Below are 19,054 nucleotides of genomic sequence, written 5' to 3'. Positions count from 1 at the left end.
TATGCTTTCTTTCACTGGACCGTTTTATGTCTATTTACCTTCAGTGCACCCGGGCAGTATTTATTCTTATTTGAGTTTGGTGCCCACCATTGGAGTCTCTCTCTCCCCCTTTAAAGGCAAAGGAAGGCAGTATCAATACCCCATTTAAAGTACTATTAACAAAACGTAACTTCTTTGTGCATCGCTCAGCTGTAGATCCTCAAATACTCTCTGAATTGGCGCTGACACTGTCCTTCCTTCTGGAGGGTGGCTACTTTTGTTCCCCATGGTCCCTGTGTGTGTTGTAAAGTAGTCACCGCTCCAAGCTCACTCCTGCGATACACTAAAACTTAAAAACAGATTAGCAATCTAAATCTGAGATTGTAGTCGATCAAGGGAGCGAGCTTAGAGCAGTGGCTACATTACAACACACACAGGGATCATGGGGAACAAAAGTAGCCACCCTCCAGAAGGAAGGACAGTGTCAGCACCAATTCAGAGATTATTTGAGGATCTACAGCCCAGTGGTACATAAATAAGTTATTTTTTTTGTTCACAGTTAGGGTACTTGAATACATTTTTAAAATGTATATCCTGAGTTTAGTGTCACTTTAAGGACTTCCATAATTGAACAAGGAGGACAGTATAGTACCTTTATTACAATATATATATCATGCCAGCAGATATAGAAGGATAAATAACATACTGTACATTGACACTATTTTATTTCTTTCAGCAATTCCTTTAGTGAGATACCCAGCCTACAGGCCAGACATTCCTGGACTAAACTCTTCGCTTCTTTAGCTACCAGACACTAATGGACCACACCATCTTCCCCGAGGGGGTACATTTTCCCCTGTATGTTGTGGAATCCTGCATGCTGAGCAGATTTCTGCAGACCACAACTCACAGACAGCGCAAATCCTTTTTTTATTAGAGCCTGCTGCTCACACAATGAAAAAAAGCATAGGTCCATTACATACTATAGCTATGTGCCCGGAGGAGACGCCCCCGTGGAAGTGAATGGTTCAGCCCACAGTCCCCCCCTCCCTCCCCAAGCAGTTTAGCTGAGGACTTTGGATGGGTGAAGATCCTGAATGAGAAGTAGTAGAGGTTTGCCTGGGTGACAAAGCAAAAGCAGCTGCTGGCAAGGAAAGCACGGAGATCTCTATCACGGATGACAAATAAATAATTGGGAGCAGTACACGGGCACCCTTCCCTGTCCTCCATCCAAGAAGCTGCCAGATCAGATTTGGACTCTATGCAGAGTTAGAAATGCCATGCCGGGTGCTGTTGGTTTTGCTGCTGTGTGCTGGAGTCCAGTGCCAGCTCAGAGGTGAGAACTTCTATGGAGAGATGCGGGGGGTACCAGCGGCCACATAGCTGGAGCTTGCGTGGGATGACAGTCACTTTTAACCCTTGCCCTTCACCATTTTAGTAAAGTAGTGCAGAAAAACTTTGAGCAGCGATTGCACACAATGTCTGTTCTAGTATTGCATGCTATGGATGTGTCTGGGGGTGCTGGGTGATGGGGTTTTAATCCAGGAATAGTGACAGAAGCAGAGGCTGCTTAGGTTTGAATGAGAGAGGTGCCCGTCAAGTACTCCTCCAGGATCAGCTGAATTCCTCCGCTCTGCATGGGGCACTTTACTGCTCATTTGTATTCCAGCGACACTGCTACAGCTCAGCGATCCTATCTTCACATCCTGTTGCATTTTGTTTGTGGGGGAGAGGGGGCTTTTGTCCAGATGTGACTTCTAATATTACTGTGTGGGCTTGTGTCTTGGAGCTTTGAAAGCATATCAGTGCCAAATGTTTTACTGGCTGCGAGAGATCATGGCAGAAAGAGTCTGATGTTTGTACAAATGGTATAGAGTTTCTAAACAATGCAAATTATAAGCATGTGTTGACAGTATTTAAGAAAACTGAATACATTCTTCAATCCCTAGTCTAAATACTAAGGCTAAAAGGAAGCAAGGAGCTAGTGTAGGTTTGGAACATATATATATAGCATTGGGCATGATTTCAATGAACTATATGTTAATTGTTAATTGACCTTGTGCTTAAATGACTTTGTTCATTATTTCATTTTTTATTATTATTTTATTGCTTAATGAGTTCACGATTTTGTGATTGTTCAGGACACTATTACAGTTGCTATGTCATGGGGTTGATTTACTAAAGGCAAATAAATTGCTCACTTTGCAAGGGAATTTTGACTTTGCAAGGGAATTTTAGCTTAGCTTAGTGAAAATTCGCTTTGGAAAGAATACCCAATCACAAGCAAGGAAAGAAACACAATTTTTGCTGACGCATGGTTGGATGATGTTAGTTAACAGAACTTCATGTCACTCACTAAGTTTAAGGGAACATTTCCTTGGAAAGTGAAGACTATTAGCTTTTAGGGCTTGTTCACACCTTCTCCAGACCGATACATTTTTTATCTGCACCAAAAATTACAATGTTCTGAAGTCTGTCGGCTATTTAGGCATGGGATTGGGGAGAAAAGATCCAGCTGCCATAAGATATGTCTTACACATGATCTCTCCCTAAACACTCACAATCATTTTGGCCAGACATACATCTTATGCAGTAGACATCTCAGAATCAGGGGACCAAAAACGACCATTCTGGAAAATTCATTTTGAAACCCCAATTTGTTTTTCCAAGATTGGTCATCTAAAGGGTGTCTGCAGGTAGAGGATCATTTTTGGATCTGATTATTAGGACACATATCATATTAAGTGTGGTGGACCACAGAGCCCACTTTTCAGCCTGTAAAAAATATATTTGTTATTTCACTATTAAAAATAACAAATACTGAATAATATTTTATCTTATTTTTTTGTATATATTGCTATTGTTTTGTGTTTAAAAAGTGACTGTGAAAAATGGAGCTACTTTTGTTGAGAAGTCAGGAAAGTTATGTCTGGGTCCAAGCTGGACAACTATACTCATGTTGTATCCTGCTGCTTTTGGTATATGTACATGTGCTAATGCACATCTGCTTTTTTCTGTCTGCTTCACGTTCTCTTCTCTAATTGATCCCCTCTGGTGATGGCTCCACCTCTTCTATTCCTATTAATCATTTGTCCTTTTCAGACAAAGGCACTGGGAAAATGGCATCTAAAGCCCATTGCTGAGAACATTTGCAGTCTACAAAAAAGAGTTTTATTTTCAAGTTCCATTTCTTAAAGTGCTTCTCCAGGCAAAAATAAATAACAGCCTTTTACACAATTTACATAATGTATGTCTATTCCCAATATTCCTTCTTTTTGTTTGCTTAAGTTAATGTAAAGAAATTGCCTGGTGAACCTGCCAGCTTCCTGAGTATTGCTTTTTCCCAAAGCCAACGCTATTTACCCGATACTGAAAAATCCCCCAAGTGTTGTTGGCACGCGGAAGCTCCACCGCTTCATTACTATGCAATTTCTCTGGGTACCCTTCACTGCACAGGCATTTACAGCTCCTCCCTCACTCACTGCACATGGGCTGTGTGTCTGAGCTCCACCAAAACCTACTAGAAGCCACAGAAAGATTCAGGGGAAGTGGAGTCTGAGGTGGCGATATCACTTCCTGTCTTGACGTCATCCCTTAGGCTGGGTTCCCACCTGGGCATTCAAAACATGCGCGTATGACGCGCATTTTTACCATGAAACGCGTGTCAAACGCGCGTTTACGGGAGCTATCCGGCTGTATCCTAATGTATACGCGTGGAAATACGCCCCAAAGAAGCTACTGTACTTGTTTGAAAGTAGGGCATTTTTCAGCGCGTTTCGACGCGCTGAAATACGCCCTGGTGGGAACCATGCCCATAGGAAATAATGGGATTTCACTTGCTGAGCGTTTATCAGCGCTTCAATCAGAGCTGAAAAACGCCCAGGTGTGAACCCAGCCTTAGGGAAATTTTTGGCTGCTGCTCAGCAAGGAAAGGACTAGCATTGCAAGTTAGCGGTCAGGTGACTGCAGAACCTACTGGAAGCCTTGGAAACATTCAGGGGAAGTGGAGTCTGAGGTGGTGACATCACTTCCTGTCTTGACATTAGTCCCTAAGGAAATTTTGCTCACTGCTCAGCAATGAAAAGACTAGAATTGCAGGTTAGCAGTCACATGACTGCAGATAACACCTCATTTTAAGGTGATTAAATTTAACAAGTGAACACCAGTGGGTAAAAAAACATTATAACAGGTACCATTCGGGCGGGCTGTTGGTTGTACATTGCCTTTTCATCTACTTTAAGTGCAGTAAATAATAGCACCCAATCAGAATCCAGCACATAGTGCATACCAACTGGTGCATACTTCCGTAATAACTGTGGCCCCCAGGGCACACTTTGAAAGCCACTACCATACACTGTAATCATAGAGTTTAGGTCTTTGAATATTTGAACGAGGCTCATTTGACTTGATGCAGCATGTACGGTAGAATGTACTTCTCATATTAACTGAAATTTAAAGATACCTAAACCAAAGAACAAAAAATTACTTTGCACTGTACCAGTAGTTAGATGTGGTGGCTGGGTTAGTTTACTTTTTTCAGAAAATAGTACAGAAATATTAATATACCTGTACAAAAAAATACAGTACAGATACAGATAAATATTATTGTTGATTTTGCCAGAGTTCGAGCGTCTGTAACTTTGTGTGCACTGGAAGCTGATATCTCAAACAATGTTAATAACTTGTCCACCTATCTTCCGTGAACTACAAAACACTCAAAACACCTCCTATGTGATGGAGATGAGAAAGGGGGAAGTGCTTGTAGTCCATATCTGGAGCAGCCGCTGCTTCTACATAGACACTATACAGTGAGTGAGTGTTGTCACTCTAGGACAGAAAAGGCTTTCACAAAGCTAACACACAAGGATTCAAATTTTTATTGGCAAAAATGTAACGGTTATATTCAGCTGGGCCCAAAGAGATTTAAACATTACAATCACATGGCTAAAATAAAAATCCTTATTCACGTGTTAAGGTTTTGTGAATTGAGCCTACAGTATGTTACTGGCAAGATTACCAGGTACAAATAAAGGGAAAAAGTCTGAATGAATGAAACTAATGCAGCCACCATATATATGGACTATGCTGCAGTATATATGATTATTGGTTTTGGGTTTAGACACGCTTTAATAAATAGTTGTGTACTCACATTTCACTGCCAGCCGTGTCCTGCACATTATGTAGACGCGAAGAAACACATCTGCGTGACCTTTTCATTTATGGTTTTGTGTACAATTTACAAAACACACAGTAACAAACTCCACAGAATGGAATTGCTGATTATGAGAGTAATGATAGACATACAATTTTAATTGTACCTTAGGACAGCATTTCTCAACCATTTTTCAGTCATGGCACCTTTTGAAAGGATGGAAAGTATTAAGGCACCCCACCCCCTGTTACATCACAAGCCCCCTTCTCATTAGAATCCCCTCCTTCACATTAGGAGCCCTCTTTACAGCATTAGTCCCCTTCACATCTGGATCCTCCATCCTCGCTTCACATTAGGATCCTCAGTCCCACCTTCACATCTGAGTCCTTAGTCGTCCCTTCACATTAGGATCCTCAGTCCTCCCTTCACATTAGGATCCTCAGTCCTCCCTTCACATTAGGATCCTCAGTCCCCCCCTTCACATTATTATCCTCAGCCCCCCTTCACATCTGAGTCCTCAGTCATCCCTTCACATTAGGATCCTCAGTCCCCCCTTCACATCTGAGTCCTCAGTCGTCCCTTCACATTAGGATTCTCAGTCCCCCCTTCACGTTAGGATTTGCAGTCCCCCCTTCACAACTGAGTCCTCAGTCTCCCCTTAACATGTGTCCCACTATCCCATTGGGAGTTGCAGCAGCAGCAACATGGCAGAGAGTGAGCAGGCCTGGACGGGGAAGAACTTCCATCCTTTTATGAATAGATCCCACCCTCCCTGTATTAGAGTAATTCATTTACATGGTGCTGGTGACCAGCCCAACTGTCCAACAGAAAGCATAACACTGTAAAACTTTGAGGCAGCCCTGAGGAAGCCAGAAGGCACCTCAGAGAGAAGGCTGCCATAAGATACAGTAAAACGGTTGTATCTTGATAATACACTCAGCTGGTCTTTGATTTCCTAGTTCTCAGTATGCATCCCTGGGCTTTCTGCTCAGGGATACAGAACATAGTGCCGATGCAATGTGTGCCTGTATCTCCCACGGTCAGTTTTATGGCCACTCCCCCAGCCCGGCCCTGCTGTTCTTGATTGAGAACAACTTTCTCAGTTTCAAAGTATTTATTAGGTTTTGAAAAGTATGCGGTATACAATATGTAGTTGAAAATAACACATTGTACAAGCAAAGACAAATTACAAATTGCAAATATGCTGAGACACTCATTAAAACAAGAAGGGCAATTATTCAGTGTCTCAAGAAATTAAGAGGAATGGAGAGCAAAAGAGAATATCGAACAAAAGAGAAATCAAAGTCAACAAAGAATGACAAGGAGGGAGGGTACAGAGGAGAAGAGTAAGAAGGGTGGCATATGGGTCTTTACAGTTCGCAAGGGATGGGCTCTGAACCTATAGGGCCGATAAACTGTTCGGGGATAAGGAGGGATGGGCATAGTCGATCCATGGTTGCCAGATTTTATTACATTTTTTATTGGAGTCTAGCAGAATACTCGTTAGTTTCTCATTTAAAAGAAGAAATTCACCCGCCTTTTAACTTCGTCAAATGATACAAATTGGTTTTTGATTGAGAACAACTTTCTAAGCTGGAGCCTTGGTTTCAAAACTGCAGATAGCTCTGCTACACAGTGCATAGTAGCGAAACATACTTCACCACTATGTGTGATGTAAGCCCACCTGCCCCCTGTGTGACTTAAGCCTGCCCACCCACTGTGTGGTGTAAGCTAGGCCACCCACCCGCTATGTGGGAGTGTACTTCCCTAATGTGTATGTGTGAGTAAGCCTGCACCCTTACTAAACATACATGCCCCAATCTGTGGTGAAGAGCAACATGATTAAGCTGTACAGTCACATGATGGTCAAATAAAAGATTTAAAAAAAGGTCAAAAATTGCATCTTTTAGGAAAGTAAATGCGATCCAACCCTTATAGTACTATTTGCTGTATTACAATGGCCTTTAATGTAGTGTGTTCCAATACTTTAAAAGTTGTGCAGCAATTTATCTATTAGTTGTAACAAGTTATCTTGATATTCCTGCATAGACAAAATATTGTATCTTCAAAGTAAACAAAATGGTCAATGTAAATAAAACCATAGGTGATGAAAAATATTGTTATGTACTTGCTGTATGTTTTTTTCTAGTTGGTTTCACTAGACTTCTTTTATAGTTTTGACTACTTTAAACTGATGAACGATAAATAGTTGCCCTGGATTGCTGCCAGCCACTTTTTTAGTCTTTTTTTCCTACCTTATACTTTACAGACTTTTCAGTTACGGTAAATAATTACCAAGACCTTCACTAAACCAAGTGTTTGATTCAAATCTGGCCATGAAGCTGTTTATGTAAGGGTCGCATTCTGCAGTCTTTCATATACACTGGGATTTCTGCAATTTGCATACAATTTTGAACTAAAAATACTTGCACATTTACATCCATGAATCTCAAGTGTTTTAACGCTGATTGTGTGATTCCAGACAAGTATTTTCAGTGATCATCACCATTGAAATAAGTATGGGTAAAAGTTTAAGTGGACCTTGCACCTAAAATGCAATGTCCGCTTTTTAAATGTGCCCCTGCCTTGCTAAGATGCCGAATTAAGGAGCTACCCCTACACTGCAAGGGTTAAGTGCTTATTTTAGTCTAGGGTGTGAAATAAAAAAAGATATGCTTTCCTGAACCTCCTGCTCCACTCTGGCAGTGGAATGTCCCTCGGCCGCGGGGAGCAGTCTAGCAGCGTGACAGGACTGAGGTTGAAGTGAGTATATTTTTTTTCCTCCTGCTCCACTCTGGAAGTGGAATGTCCCTCGGCGTCCTCACATACAAGTACAAGTCAAAGGACTTGTATTACACTTGATGACAGCAGCGGGCCTTAGACTGCCAGAGCCCCAGGGAGAAGAGGCTGCGGGGAGCAGTCTAGCAGCATGGCGGGACTGAGGTTGAAGTGAGTATATCGTTTTTCATTTGATACCTTAGACCAAAATGAGCACTTAACCCTTGCAGGGTACCGGTAGCCCCACTGCAAGGTTACATTTTTAACTGCCCAAAGTTCTGTACAAAGTGTAAAAATCACCCGATAATATGTTTGACTTTCTCTTGGTTTCTGCCTATGGCATCCATGGGAGAGTGTCTAAGAGGGCTCTAAGAGGAAAGCTCCCCAAAGTGAGAGTACAGAACTTCAGCTGTCACCAGAATGGCTTTCCTCCTGGAAGATTTCTCCTTACCTCATGTTTCAGTGACAACTGTAAAATTTTGTATTTCCCACCACTTTCTTTCCTGCTGACAATGGCCACCAGGACTAATGGAGGGGGTTAATCTCCCCAGTGTGGACAAAGTCATCAAGAACATTAAAGAGGATCTAGGTCTTGCCTGCTTTATCCAAACCTAAAAGCAAAGGTTTGCCTTTAAAACATATTTAAGCGCTACTTAAAGGAGATCTATGAGGTGAGTGATTTTCACTCATCCACATAGTTAGAGCTGACCTGTGACAAAGAAGCTGTCACAGGTCAGCTCTATCGATCGGGATGTGAGCAGAAACATGCACGATTTTCTCACTTCTCGATCATCTCCCTGCAGTAAGCGGCGACTATTAGTCACCGGCGCTGCCCGCAGGGATTCCCCCCTCCCCACTCCAATCCTCCAGCGCTGAGTGAAGGAACGGATGGAAAGGGGGTGGGCACAGCTGGCTCTGCCTCTAGATAGGCAGAGCCAGCTGTCACTCACGCAGCTGGGTGGAACTCGACAGTAATGTCGGGATCTGTCCCGGCTGCGGCGCTCACAGTATATCGTGGGCAATAGCCCGCAATATACTGAGCTTTGGGTCACGGGAGGACACTAGTATATATCCTTCCGTGACCCTAAAGAGAACTATGGAGAAAAACACTTACCCCATAGTTCTCTTTTAACTTAGGTATTGTATTTTAAACACACAGTTTAGCACATAGGTCAAACGTATGGATCACTTAAAGGACAATTTAACTAATCTTACATTTACTGAATAGCATATATTCTCATTGCACGATTCAGTTTTACATCCTGACCAGTTGACAACCAGCTAAAGCTAATCAGATGCTTCCTATATCATTGGGAAATTAAATATAAACCATTCTCATTGCCAGATGGCCACCTTTACATTGTTTTTTTGCAAGCTATTTAATACACCTTTTGCGTCTGATCTGTAATATGTCCTTATGGTTTAAACTATATTTCTGTGCAGATGATCACAAAATACATATAACACTCATTTAAAAGGAACTTCAGTAGACGGCTTTGAAGTTAAGACATTGATAACTCATCAGGTATTTACTTTATACACACCAGCGTGCTGTATAAAAGAAAACCCTGTTTTCTCTTATTACTAATGAAATCCAGCTGTGGATTAGCTTTGCTTTGTTCTCAATGGGACACGACGCTTAAAAGGATGCCCTCAGGCTTTATTTTATGTTTGGGGGAGGTGTGTACATTTCTTGAATGTCTCTGTGAATCTATAGGCCTTAGATGCTCATCCTCCCTGGGAGAATGCCATAAGTTAATGGTCCAGTAGCACTAAGCAAAGTTTATTAGATTGTCCATCAAGTACAAGCACTCAAGCGTTCAACACCTTGTGTTAGTTTGTGTCAAGTTTTTATAGGACTATATAATTTCCCTTCTCAGCAGAAATTGGTGAAAATTGACTCCAGATGGGCAAACACTTCTTTCCAAGTAACAGGGGTCACAATGAGTGCAGAATCTGCTTCACTTGCCCTTCTCATGACAACGGCAATGATGGTTACATTAAGTACAATGCAAGACCAATGGTGCTATTTTCGGGCGGTTGTTGCACGGTTTGGGTCCCATATACATCTCTACATTGAAAAATGTGCGACAATCGCGCGGCTTACAATGAACAGTTGCAAGATCGAAAATGTGCGACATCCACGCGAAAACAACTCGGCACCTGTATTGCCTAGGTGTGAACCTAGCCTGGGGGTCCACCCAGAACCCAAATCACTGCAGATTGAAGAAGAGTGACAGCAGTCTGGGGAGAGGGGACTACAGCCTTTTCCTCTACCCCCTAGACTTAACAAGCATTTAACCCTTACAGTGCAGGGGGGTTCACTGCAGGGGATTCAGCTTTAATGTGATTTCAATATTTCTAAGGTCACCAATGGATGGAATTTTGGATGAAATACTGAGGCATTCTATTTGTGTGTGTTTTGATAGGAAATTGATCCTAAGTGTGTGAGTTGATGAACTGAAATGTTTTTTCCCTGGATGATATTTGTAGCCATTCAGAGAGAGGCCACTTCCTGGGTGTCTTCTACGCTCACTCAAAATGATTGTGCATTTTTATGTCATGATTGTTATACAGAATGCCTAGGAGTCACCTTATTCAGCCAAAATTGTCCAGATCTGGAGATCTTTATCCCATGTCTATAGGTGTTTTACTTCAACTGAAAAGTTAGTTCTAATGTGTCTATATATGTTGACTCCCACTGCTTATGTATTATTTGATATATAATTATGAAGTCTACTTATAGGCGGATCATAGCTGGGCAGATTTTATTAATTGCAACTTATGCAACCTTTTCACAACCACCATGTACCTAAACCCATCATAACATTTGAAAGACTTTTTTGAACCCATGTAGAGTTCATTCTGGTCAACTTTCCTAATTTCTGAACATTCTTTGTTGCCACCTGGTCCTACTCTACTCATTTATCATTAGTGAAGCTTATATTGGTTGCATCTTTACCAAACTTTAGGTCAAGTATGGCTGCCCATAGAGCACATGTTAGACTTCTACATAAAGGGGGAAGGGCACCTTTGAAACCAGAGAGTTAGCAAAGGATATTCTGCCTTAAACAAGTCTTTGTCTGCAAATTCCACCTATGGCTGGAGGGTGTTTCAATGCCAGAGATCATATATGCTGTCTGGAGAGTATCATGACATGAGGGGCTTATCACAGTTATGTTAATTCTGCAATGCACATCATCATCTTCAAGTAAATAAGAGAACCACATGCAAAGCTTATAGGGTCTGGCTGTCTAATGGTTACTTCAAACATGTTGAGCTATGTACTGATCCATCTGCAAACACCAGAGCTGTTATAAACTAGTCTTCTTTATCTAATATTGTGCTATAAAAAAAAAAGTCTAACAGGTTGTGGTTCCTAGAGGAACCGAAAATCCCTCTACTAAGACAGTGCAAAGCACTATAGTTATTCGTGAGTGAAAACCTTTGAGTGCGATTGTGAGAACAGCATTACAAATCACTGTCATAGCTGCTCCATTCACTACCCTGTGAATGGCTGGATAGCCAGTGAAAGTGGAATGAGATAATCCATGAATTTGTTGACTGCATGTTGCTGTTTGCTTTCACACTTGGGAAGCATCTTTGTTTCTGTCTGTCCTCATTGTTTACCATAACTAAACAGCTGCTCTCCTTTATGCATTCCAGCAGCCATGCTGTGCCACCATAAGCAACAGAACAATCCACTGTAGTTTTAATGAGAAGGGACAGCTCTGTAAACTGTAGCTTTCTTTAGAACTGTGCCTTTTGCATATGCCTATGCTGAGATAGTAGGTTGCATGCTTGAGTGCAATCACAGATGTTCTTTTCACTGATCTATTACATTGATACCGGCCATCAAGTGGGTCATGTTTCATATTAAATCAATGTTCCCCATGCAGCTTAATATATATTAAAAAAAAGCGAGCAAAATTGTTAAAGGTTAAATCAGGTAAATAAAATTGGTGTTATCTGGGCCTCATGCAGACCTCTCAATATCTCATAGTGACCAGTTTAAGAATTTAAATTAAACTAAGCCCCAGACTTCTCTGTGCTTCATAAAATACTCTACTTCACTGTGAAGTTGAATATGTTTTTGGACACTTTCTCTAGGGTAAACGTATTTCTTTATATTGCGGCAACAATTTATGCAGTGCTTTATATTCACATCAGTCCCTGCCCTCAAAAAGTTTACAATCTAAGGTCCCTATAACACATGCATACATAAATGACTAGTGTAGACAGGTGCCAATTACCTGCCAGCAAGTCTTTTGGAGTATGGGAGGAAACCGGAGTACCCGGAGGAAACCCATGCAAGCACAGGGAGAACATGCATACTAGTTGCAGATAGTATACTGTAGACATGTGCACTGCCAAAAAATTTGTTTAGTTTAGTTTCGTTTTAAATTCGGATTTGTGTTATTTCGTTTTTCGGGATTCAGGTGTGAAAGTCAATTTGGATTCGGAATTCGGATTCGGACAAAATTCGTTAGCGGTAGTTCTTCAATATGAATTTTCTTAGCTGAATCCATACTAGATGGTTTCTGTGGCTTTCCAAACTTAAAGCAGAAATCTAGCAAAAAATAACAAGATAAAAATAAATAGCCTATTACAGATATATATATATATATACAGTACATGACAAAAAAAACCAAAACCAACTTTTGCTGCAATATTCACCTTCACTCCATAGACATCCGTTGCAGTGCTTTTTCAATTGGATTTTCTCGGTCTGATGGCCAGCATCATTCAACACACTTTCTCTGAGCCCAGGTCACCCTGGACCCGCCCCAGCCTGTGAATAAGCAGTGAAAGGAGAGACGGCACAGTGATGAACCAATCTCGCTGTCACTCTGCATTCTCTTCCTATGAGCAAGTTACTTGTTAGCACATGAATTGATTGACTCCTTGTGCTGGTTCTTTTTCTCACATTCCAACCCTCCTTTATAGGGGTTGCAAAAGGGGCAATACCAAGTGAAATTCAGGTAGTTTCACGGCTTAAATTTAAAATATACTTTTAATAATGTGTTAATGATCATAGAGCTGCAATAAACTGTGTATTTTATATCTGCCTAGCTTTCTTTATCAAATGCGTCACTTGTCTGGCCCCTTGCAGATTTATCTCAGTTTGGCTCTCTATGTCCTTTGATTTTGACACGCCTTGCTTAAAAGGTTTTTTCTTTTCAACATTGCTGACCTGAAATTAGATGATAATTGTTTGCTTCACCTGAACCTATGCTTATAATAAACACTATGAGAGGCTGATGTACTAAAGAATTTGAGAATATTCCCGCAATAAATTGTGTTAAGATTCTCTTCAGTTGCACCGATATCGGCATTTTGGTATCGAGTACCGATAATTTTTTTCCGGTACTCGCCGATACTGAATACCGATACCGGAAGTCCCATTCTGATTAGCCAGAAAGCAGGGTGGCATGTAAAGACTCGCCACCCGGCTTCCTGATTAGCAGGGAAGACATCCACATGCTTCTCGTCACTATATGACGAGAAAGCATGGAGCTGGCTTTCTGGCCAAATAGGAAGCCGTGCGCCGTGCAATGACGCAGCGCCCAGCTTCCTGATTGGCCTGGAAGCCGGCTGCATGCTCCCTTGTCATGAGGTGACGAGGGAGCATGAAGCCGGCTTCCCGGCCCATCAGAACGCCGGGCGCCGCGTCATTACACGTGCCCGGCTTCCTGATTGGCCAGCTTCCCAGCCAATCAGGAAGCCGGGCAGCGTGTAATCACTCGCTGCCTGGCTTCCTGATACCGGAAGTATGGGGCTAGGCATCGGAGCATTTGGGCGCGAATATGTACTCGCCCAAATACTTGGCACCGGTACTGATACTAGTATCCGTGCATCCCTACTTATTTCATTTGCACCTTCTTGGATGAATGGAGTACATCTTCACGCAACTTATTGTGTGTACATTCTCCAATCCTTTTGTACATTAGCCTCTATACTGCTAATAAGCAACAGATATCTGAACGTGCCTTTTATTATTTTAGGATCAGTATAACTTTGCTGCGCTTTGGACCACCTTCTTCCAGCAATACAAATTAATATTGGTCAGTCAGCCTTTACATTACATTAATGCATGGAGTTAGTAGCAGACCGAAGATCGGCTATCAGATTTTTTATAAATGCGTCTTCACTTTAGATATTAGTGTCATGGATTGGGACTCACAGGTATGAACTGGAGTCCGGTATGTGGACCCTTTCCACTACACTGGCAGGGACCCTCAGGGAAAACGGTCCAAGCAGTGTAGGCTGACAACTCCCAGAGCTGGAGTACAAGCAGGGGAACTGAATGAGGCAGTGGAAGTCAGCTAAAGCTGGAAGTTCAAATACAAGGCAGGGTGCTGCAATGCTGAGTAGGTGGCATGGGATGCGGAGTAGGTGGCACGGGTTCCCCAGGATGTGGACTCTTAAGAGCCAGCCGGTATTCGCCAGAGCTCCTGATGGTGGAGATGGGCTTGGCTGCATGCTGACCCCAGGTCACAATCCCTAGGTCCACCCAACTCACCTAACAGGTACAGGGTACAAATCAAAGGTTAGGGACAGGCTGAAGACTTTCAGGGACCAAGCGAAGTACAGCGTAGACTATAGACAGGGATTTCCAAGGACAAAAGGGAAGCACAGGGCAGCCATTAGACAGGGATTTCCAAGGACAAGCCAAAGGTTCGGTACACTGGAAAACTTCCAGGAATTCAGGGTAAATCACAAATGGGGGACTTGGCAACTAGCTTAGGAAAGCGTTGCTCGGGCAGCGTGCCGTTCGCTGCCCTGGGTTTAAATAGAGACAGGAAGAGGGAGGATACACAGGATTGGCCACAAGCGGACTGCACTGATTGGCCGAGAAGCTGCATAAGAAACAGCAGGAGAGGTCAGCCGACACCTAAAGCTTGCAGACAGGTGCAAGTGTGAGTCAGGTTTAGAGCACATGCCTGGAGGACTATAACCCCCAGCACAGCCCTGTATGCCTGCAGAACCAGGGGTACAAGATATGTATATACTTGAACTACAAGTAACAGCTCAGCTGCAAGTCTGCAGCTGAACTGTGACAATAAGATAACTAAAAGTGGCTGTATATGATCTAGAAGATATCATGGTTAATATTTAAGGGAATACTTCCTAGATCACGTTTAGGGTTTAAAGGGTAAAAATCTACCCTCTGACTCTTTATGGTAAACTTTACCCTGGGATGTTTCGCAGACTAACTTGTCAGCTTATGTACAACAATCCTCAACTAATTTTATGTGTATATTTTAGTTTGGTTTTGCAAGCTGATTATGCAATTTTCCCATTTATTTATGCTGCTTTATATTGCCTATCATATAAGCTTGCTAATATTTGTTGGTTATGTGTTTAGATGAAGCACTGAGATTTTGAGGAATGCTGAATTATGTAGTACTTTCTTACCAGGACATTATATGTATGTATACAGGAATACAGAATCAAACAGGAACCCTATATATCATAGATAAGTATGCATATAGAAAACTAGCATGCACCAGACTTACACTACAGTGCCATCTTGTGCTCAAAAGACAATATCACATTAGCATAAGCTGTTGTATTTCCAACAATATTGTCCTGAGCAGTAAATCCAATAAGTCCCTTAAAGAGGAGCTCCAGGAATCTAAGAAATTAACTCTTGCAGCAGGGCTATCCCTGCACTGCAAGAGTTAACTGCTCATTTTGGTCTAGGGGGCTCAAATAAAAAAATATACTTACCTGCTCATCGATCCTGTCTGGCTGCAAGACCAGTCCCCGCAGCCTCTTTACCCCTGGGCTCTGGCGGTCTAAGCACCGCTGATATCATAAATTCAAATGCAGGTTAATTCACCTGCATTAGATGTGAGGATGCAGAGGAACATTTCACAGCCGGACCCAAGGGGGGAGAGAGGTGAATACTCACCACGGCAGGACCGAGGATTAGGTGAGTTCTGTATTCTTCAAAATAATCTATTTACATAAGTGCTTTATCTAAAAAATCGTTAAAAAAGTATATACATTCTCTTTAAAGTATAGGTGTACTTGTATACTACAACTTGGCTCTCCCAGTCATCTGTCTGTAGAGCTTGTAGTGAACGGAGCACACCGTTGCAATGACCGGTGCAGTGGAAATCCGTGCAACGTAAAGTGGGTCTAAGCTGCATCATAGGTCTGTACTTGGGTGTAATAGGAGGGAAAGGGGATAACCCATACATAGTTTTTGACATAGAAAAACATGTGTATTTTAATGAGAATAAGCAGCAGTCATTCACAGAAACCAATCATAATCCATCTTAACTAATAAAAACATTAATAATGTGAAAGCCGATTGCTTGCTTTTTTCAATTCTGGAAAAGCAATAATCAATGTGGTTCCATATTAAATTAACTTTAAGCCAAAAATTCCTCATGGAGTCTAGTGAAAGATTCACATAGACATTGACCTTTATAACTTTCATTTCCCAATATGGTGCAGATAATCGCTGAGCTTTTGTGCTGTCACCTGTAAAGCCACAGGAAAGGATTCTCTGAATTCCAAGTGAAGCTTGTCAGAGTTTCGTGACTTCAGATGTTCACACAGATAGCAGAGGATTGCTGAATACAAGGGAGCAGCCAGGAAGAATTGTTAGGGATTTGCAGCTGTTTGCCAGTAGTTCCCCTTTGTTTGAAGCTGTCTAGACAATTCATGAATAAGCTTACTGTTATCCGAAACATCAAATAGTGTGCTCACTCTCCCCGCAAAGCCTGCACAATATGGTTTGCAAAATGAAAACTGTTAACCCATTTTGCCGGTCAGTTGAAATATAAAAAAGTACTGCTAATACATTTAACAGTTATCATCCATGCATACTTTGTAGACGTTTACAAGTTTTTGAAAGACATTATAATGAATGGATGTTCAATATCCTATGTGAGTAGTTTCAGTGGGTGCAAGTAAGATTCATGCGATTACTGTGTGTATGAATATCTGCAAGTAGATTTTATTGGTGAGATTTCAATCAATATATGGGAGGGTGTCTAATGATTGTCTGATTTCTATTTCACTACAGACCACTTAGCACTACATACTTACTGTATCAGTTCATACATTTGCATGTTATCCTTATATTTCATTGGGCAGAGCTGGCCAAATTAATAATAAATTCAGGAACCAGTTTAGTCCATTTTGGAAGCACCAGGCAAAATTTTTTACCAAGTTTTGGCACCAGCTGTAACTCTATTGACACATTGACTACCTGGCTCCTGGCATATGTCCATCTGTGCATGGGTTTCCTTAGAGTTCTCCAATGTATTTCCATTTTATATTTTGTATCCTGTATTATATAGCACAAACAATAATGCAGCACTTTACTAAGTTAAGCTCTAGCTTGGAACAAAATATAAAATAGTGTCCCCACATACATTCACTTTAGGGCCAGTGTAAGAACCCCTGAATGTGATATAGGACAACTATTCCCAAACACATCCTTTGCATTCCCATCACTACTAAGAAACTTCTCAAAACTGCCAATGACATTCATATCTGTTCTGAAAGCTTGAATGTGATTGGCTTCAGGACACAGTGCTTTGGTTGTGTGCCTAGCACTAAAGTGTACTTGGAACATTACTTAACTCTATACTCTATATTTAACCATCCCAGCCAGAGTGTTTAACTTAACATTTAAGCATAGATCAATTTTAGATCAATTTTAACTTTGAATTCATGACAAAGATGCAATATTTTTAAAAATACAAAAAAAGATTTAAGTGTGCAACCAGGAGACATACATTTAATAATTGGGGAATCAGGAATACCTTGCAGCTGACCAACTGCAAGGGCCAACTGCTCTTTAAGTCTAGGAGTAGAGGAAAAAGCTGTAATACTGACCTAATTCCATGCTCCGGCAGACATTCACCATTTACTCTGGATAGCAGTTCCACTCTGACATCATCATGTACAATGCAGGGCCAGTAGTCCTACAATGTACGGGAGGACAGCGAAGGCCCAACCACAACCCGGAGTGTCAGAGAGATGAGAAGAGCACAGGAATGAGAAATAAGGTAAGTATAACAGCTTATTCTTCTACCCCTAGACTTAAGAAGCAGTTGACCCTTGCAGTACTGGGGGTGGTGTCCCCTGCAACTGTATTTTTTAAAAAGTTCAGCTGTAAGTCCTTTAAAATGATGAATTTTGGACAAAACTATGGTCCAAACTGCTTCATGTTATAACAATGTATACTATGCTATGTAACGTTCTCAAGTGTGTACCTCTAACTTGGACAACTTGGAATGTGGAAGGAATTCTTGTGGTCAACATTTTCAGGTGCAGTCAGACTGTTTAGTCTTCCAGAAAATATTTTGTTGAGATAATTCACAATATTGAGTCTCTGAACCCGCATGTATTTGCGTCTGAAAAACCAGCTGTGAGGTAGTGCAGTTAGTAGACAGAAATGTCAGGACAGACTTCCTTGTATTTGTATATATTTAGGTAATCATTTAGCAGCTGCATTTGTGTCTCTATTCAACGAGGGAAGAGTAATTAGTCTTGTAACATGGATTAGGATCCCCATTTGTGGATTTATACAGTATATCTTATTCAGTACAGATTAAAAATAAATATGCCAGAAATCAAAATTTAGAACTAGTTGTACCTGTTCTTGGTATGGTCAGTGGCTGCTGTAGTTTGAAGTAAAATAAACAACTAACCAGTTAAAGTAGAATTAACGACACCTTTATTTTACCTGTATCTACTGCTAGCATCAGTAGATACAGTATATGCAAAAACATAAAAAAAAATAAAAAAGTTACCAAATAAGTAAAAACGTAACTCCTGTCTCCGCCGCTCGATCCCAGCTGTAATATCCAGTTTCTTGAGCGGCCGTGCAGGAGGATGAGTGTGGGCATATGCACAGGGGAGAGGATCGGCAGAGAGAAGAGGAGAGACACAGTGGAGGTGAATGCATGCAGCCGTGAGCGTGCACGTTGGACACACACGTGGGATACGAGGAGTCTGGGCTGGTTCAGAGACCGGCACCAGCACTGGACGGACTCCTGAAAACTACTGGAAAGAAGAAGATGAGATGTGACTTTAATGTCACTTTAAGGAAGTGGCAAGTATAATGATGTAATGCATTAACCAGGAATTTTTTTTATAAGTGCATATATATATATA

At 41.5% G+C, this 19,054-nt stretch overlaps 1 protein-coding gene across 1 annotated transcript in view; it reads left to right on the top strand.

Annotated features, from left to right (window-relative positions):
* Positions 1–1,131: 1,131 nt before the first annotated feature.
* The window catches only part of LAMA1 (laminin subunit alpha 1), a 160,771-nt gene continuing 142,848 nt past the window's right edge, over positions 1,132–19,054 (top strand). The window contains exon 1 of the mRNA XM_018553825.1: positions 1,132–1,315. Coding sequence (XP_018409327.1) covers positions 1,255–1,315 — 61 coding nt within the window. The 5' untranslated portion in view covers positions 1,132–1,254. The remainder of the gene's footprint in view (positions 1,316–19,054) is intronic.

The sequence above is a fragment of the Nanorana parkeri genome, unplaced genomic scaffold (genome assembly GCF_000935625.1).
Source record: "Nanorana parkeri isolate BGI_ZX_2015 unplaced genomic scaffold, ASM93562v1 scaffold7, whole genome shotgun sequence".
Taxonomy (NCBI): Eukaryota; Metazoa; Chordata; class Amphibia; order Anura; family Dicroglossidae; genus Nanorana; species Nanorana parkeri.
The sequence above is the reverse complement of the archived record's forward strand: the minus strand, read 5'-3'. Positions and strand labels throughout refer to the sequence as shown.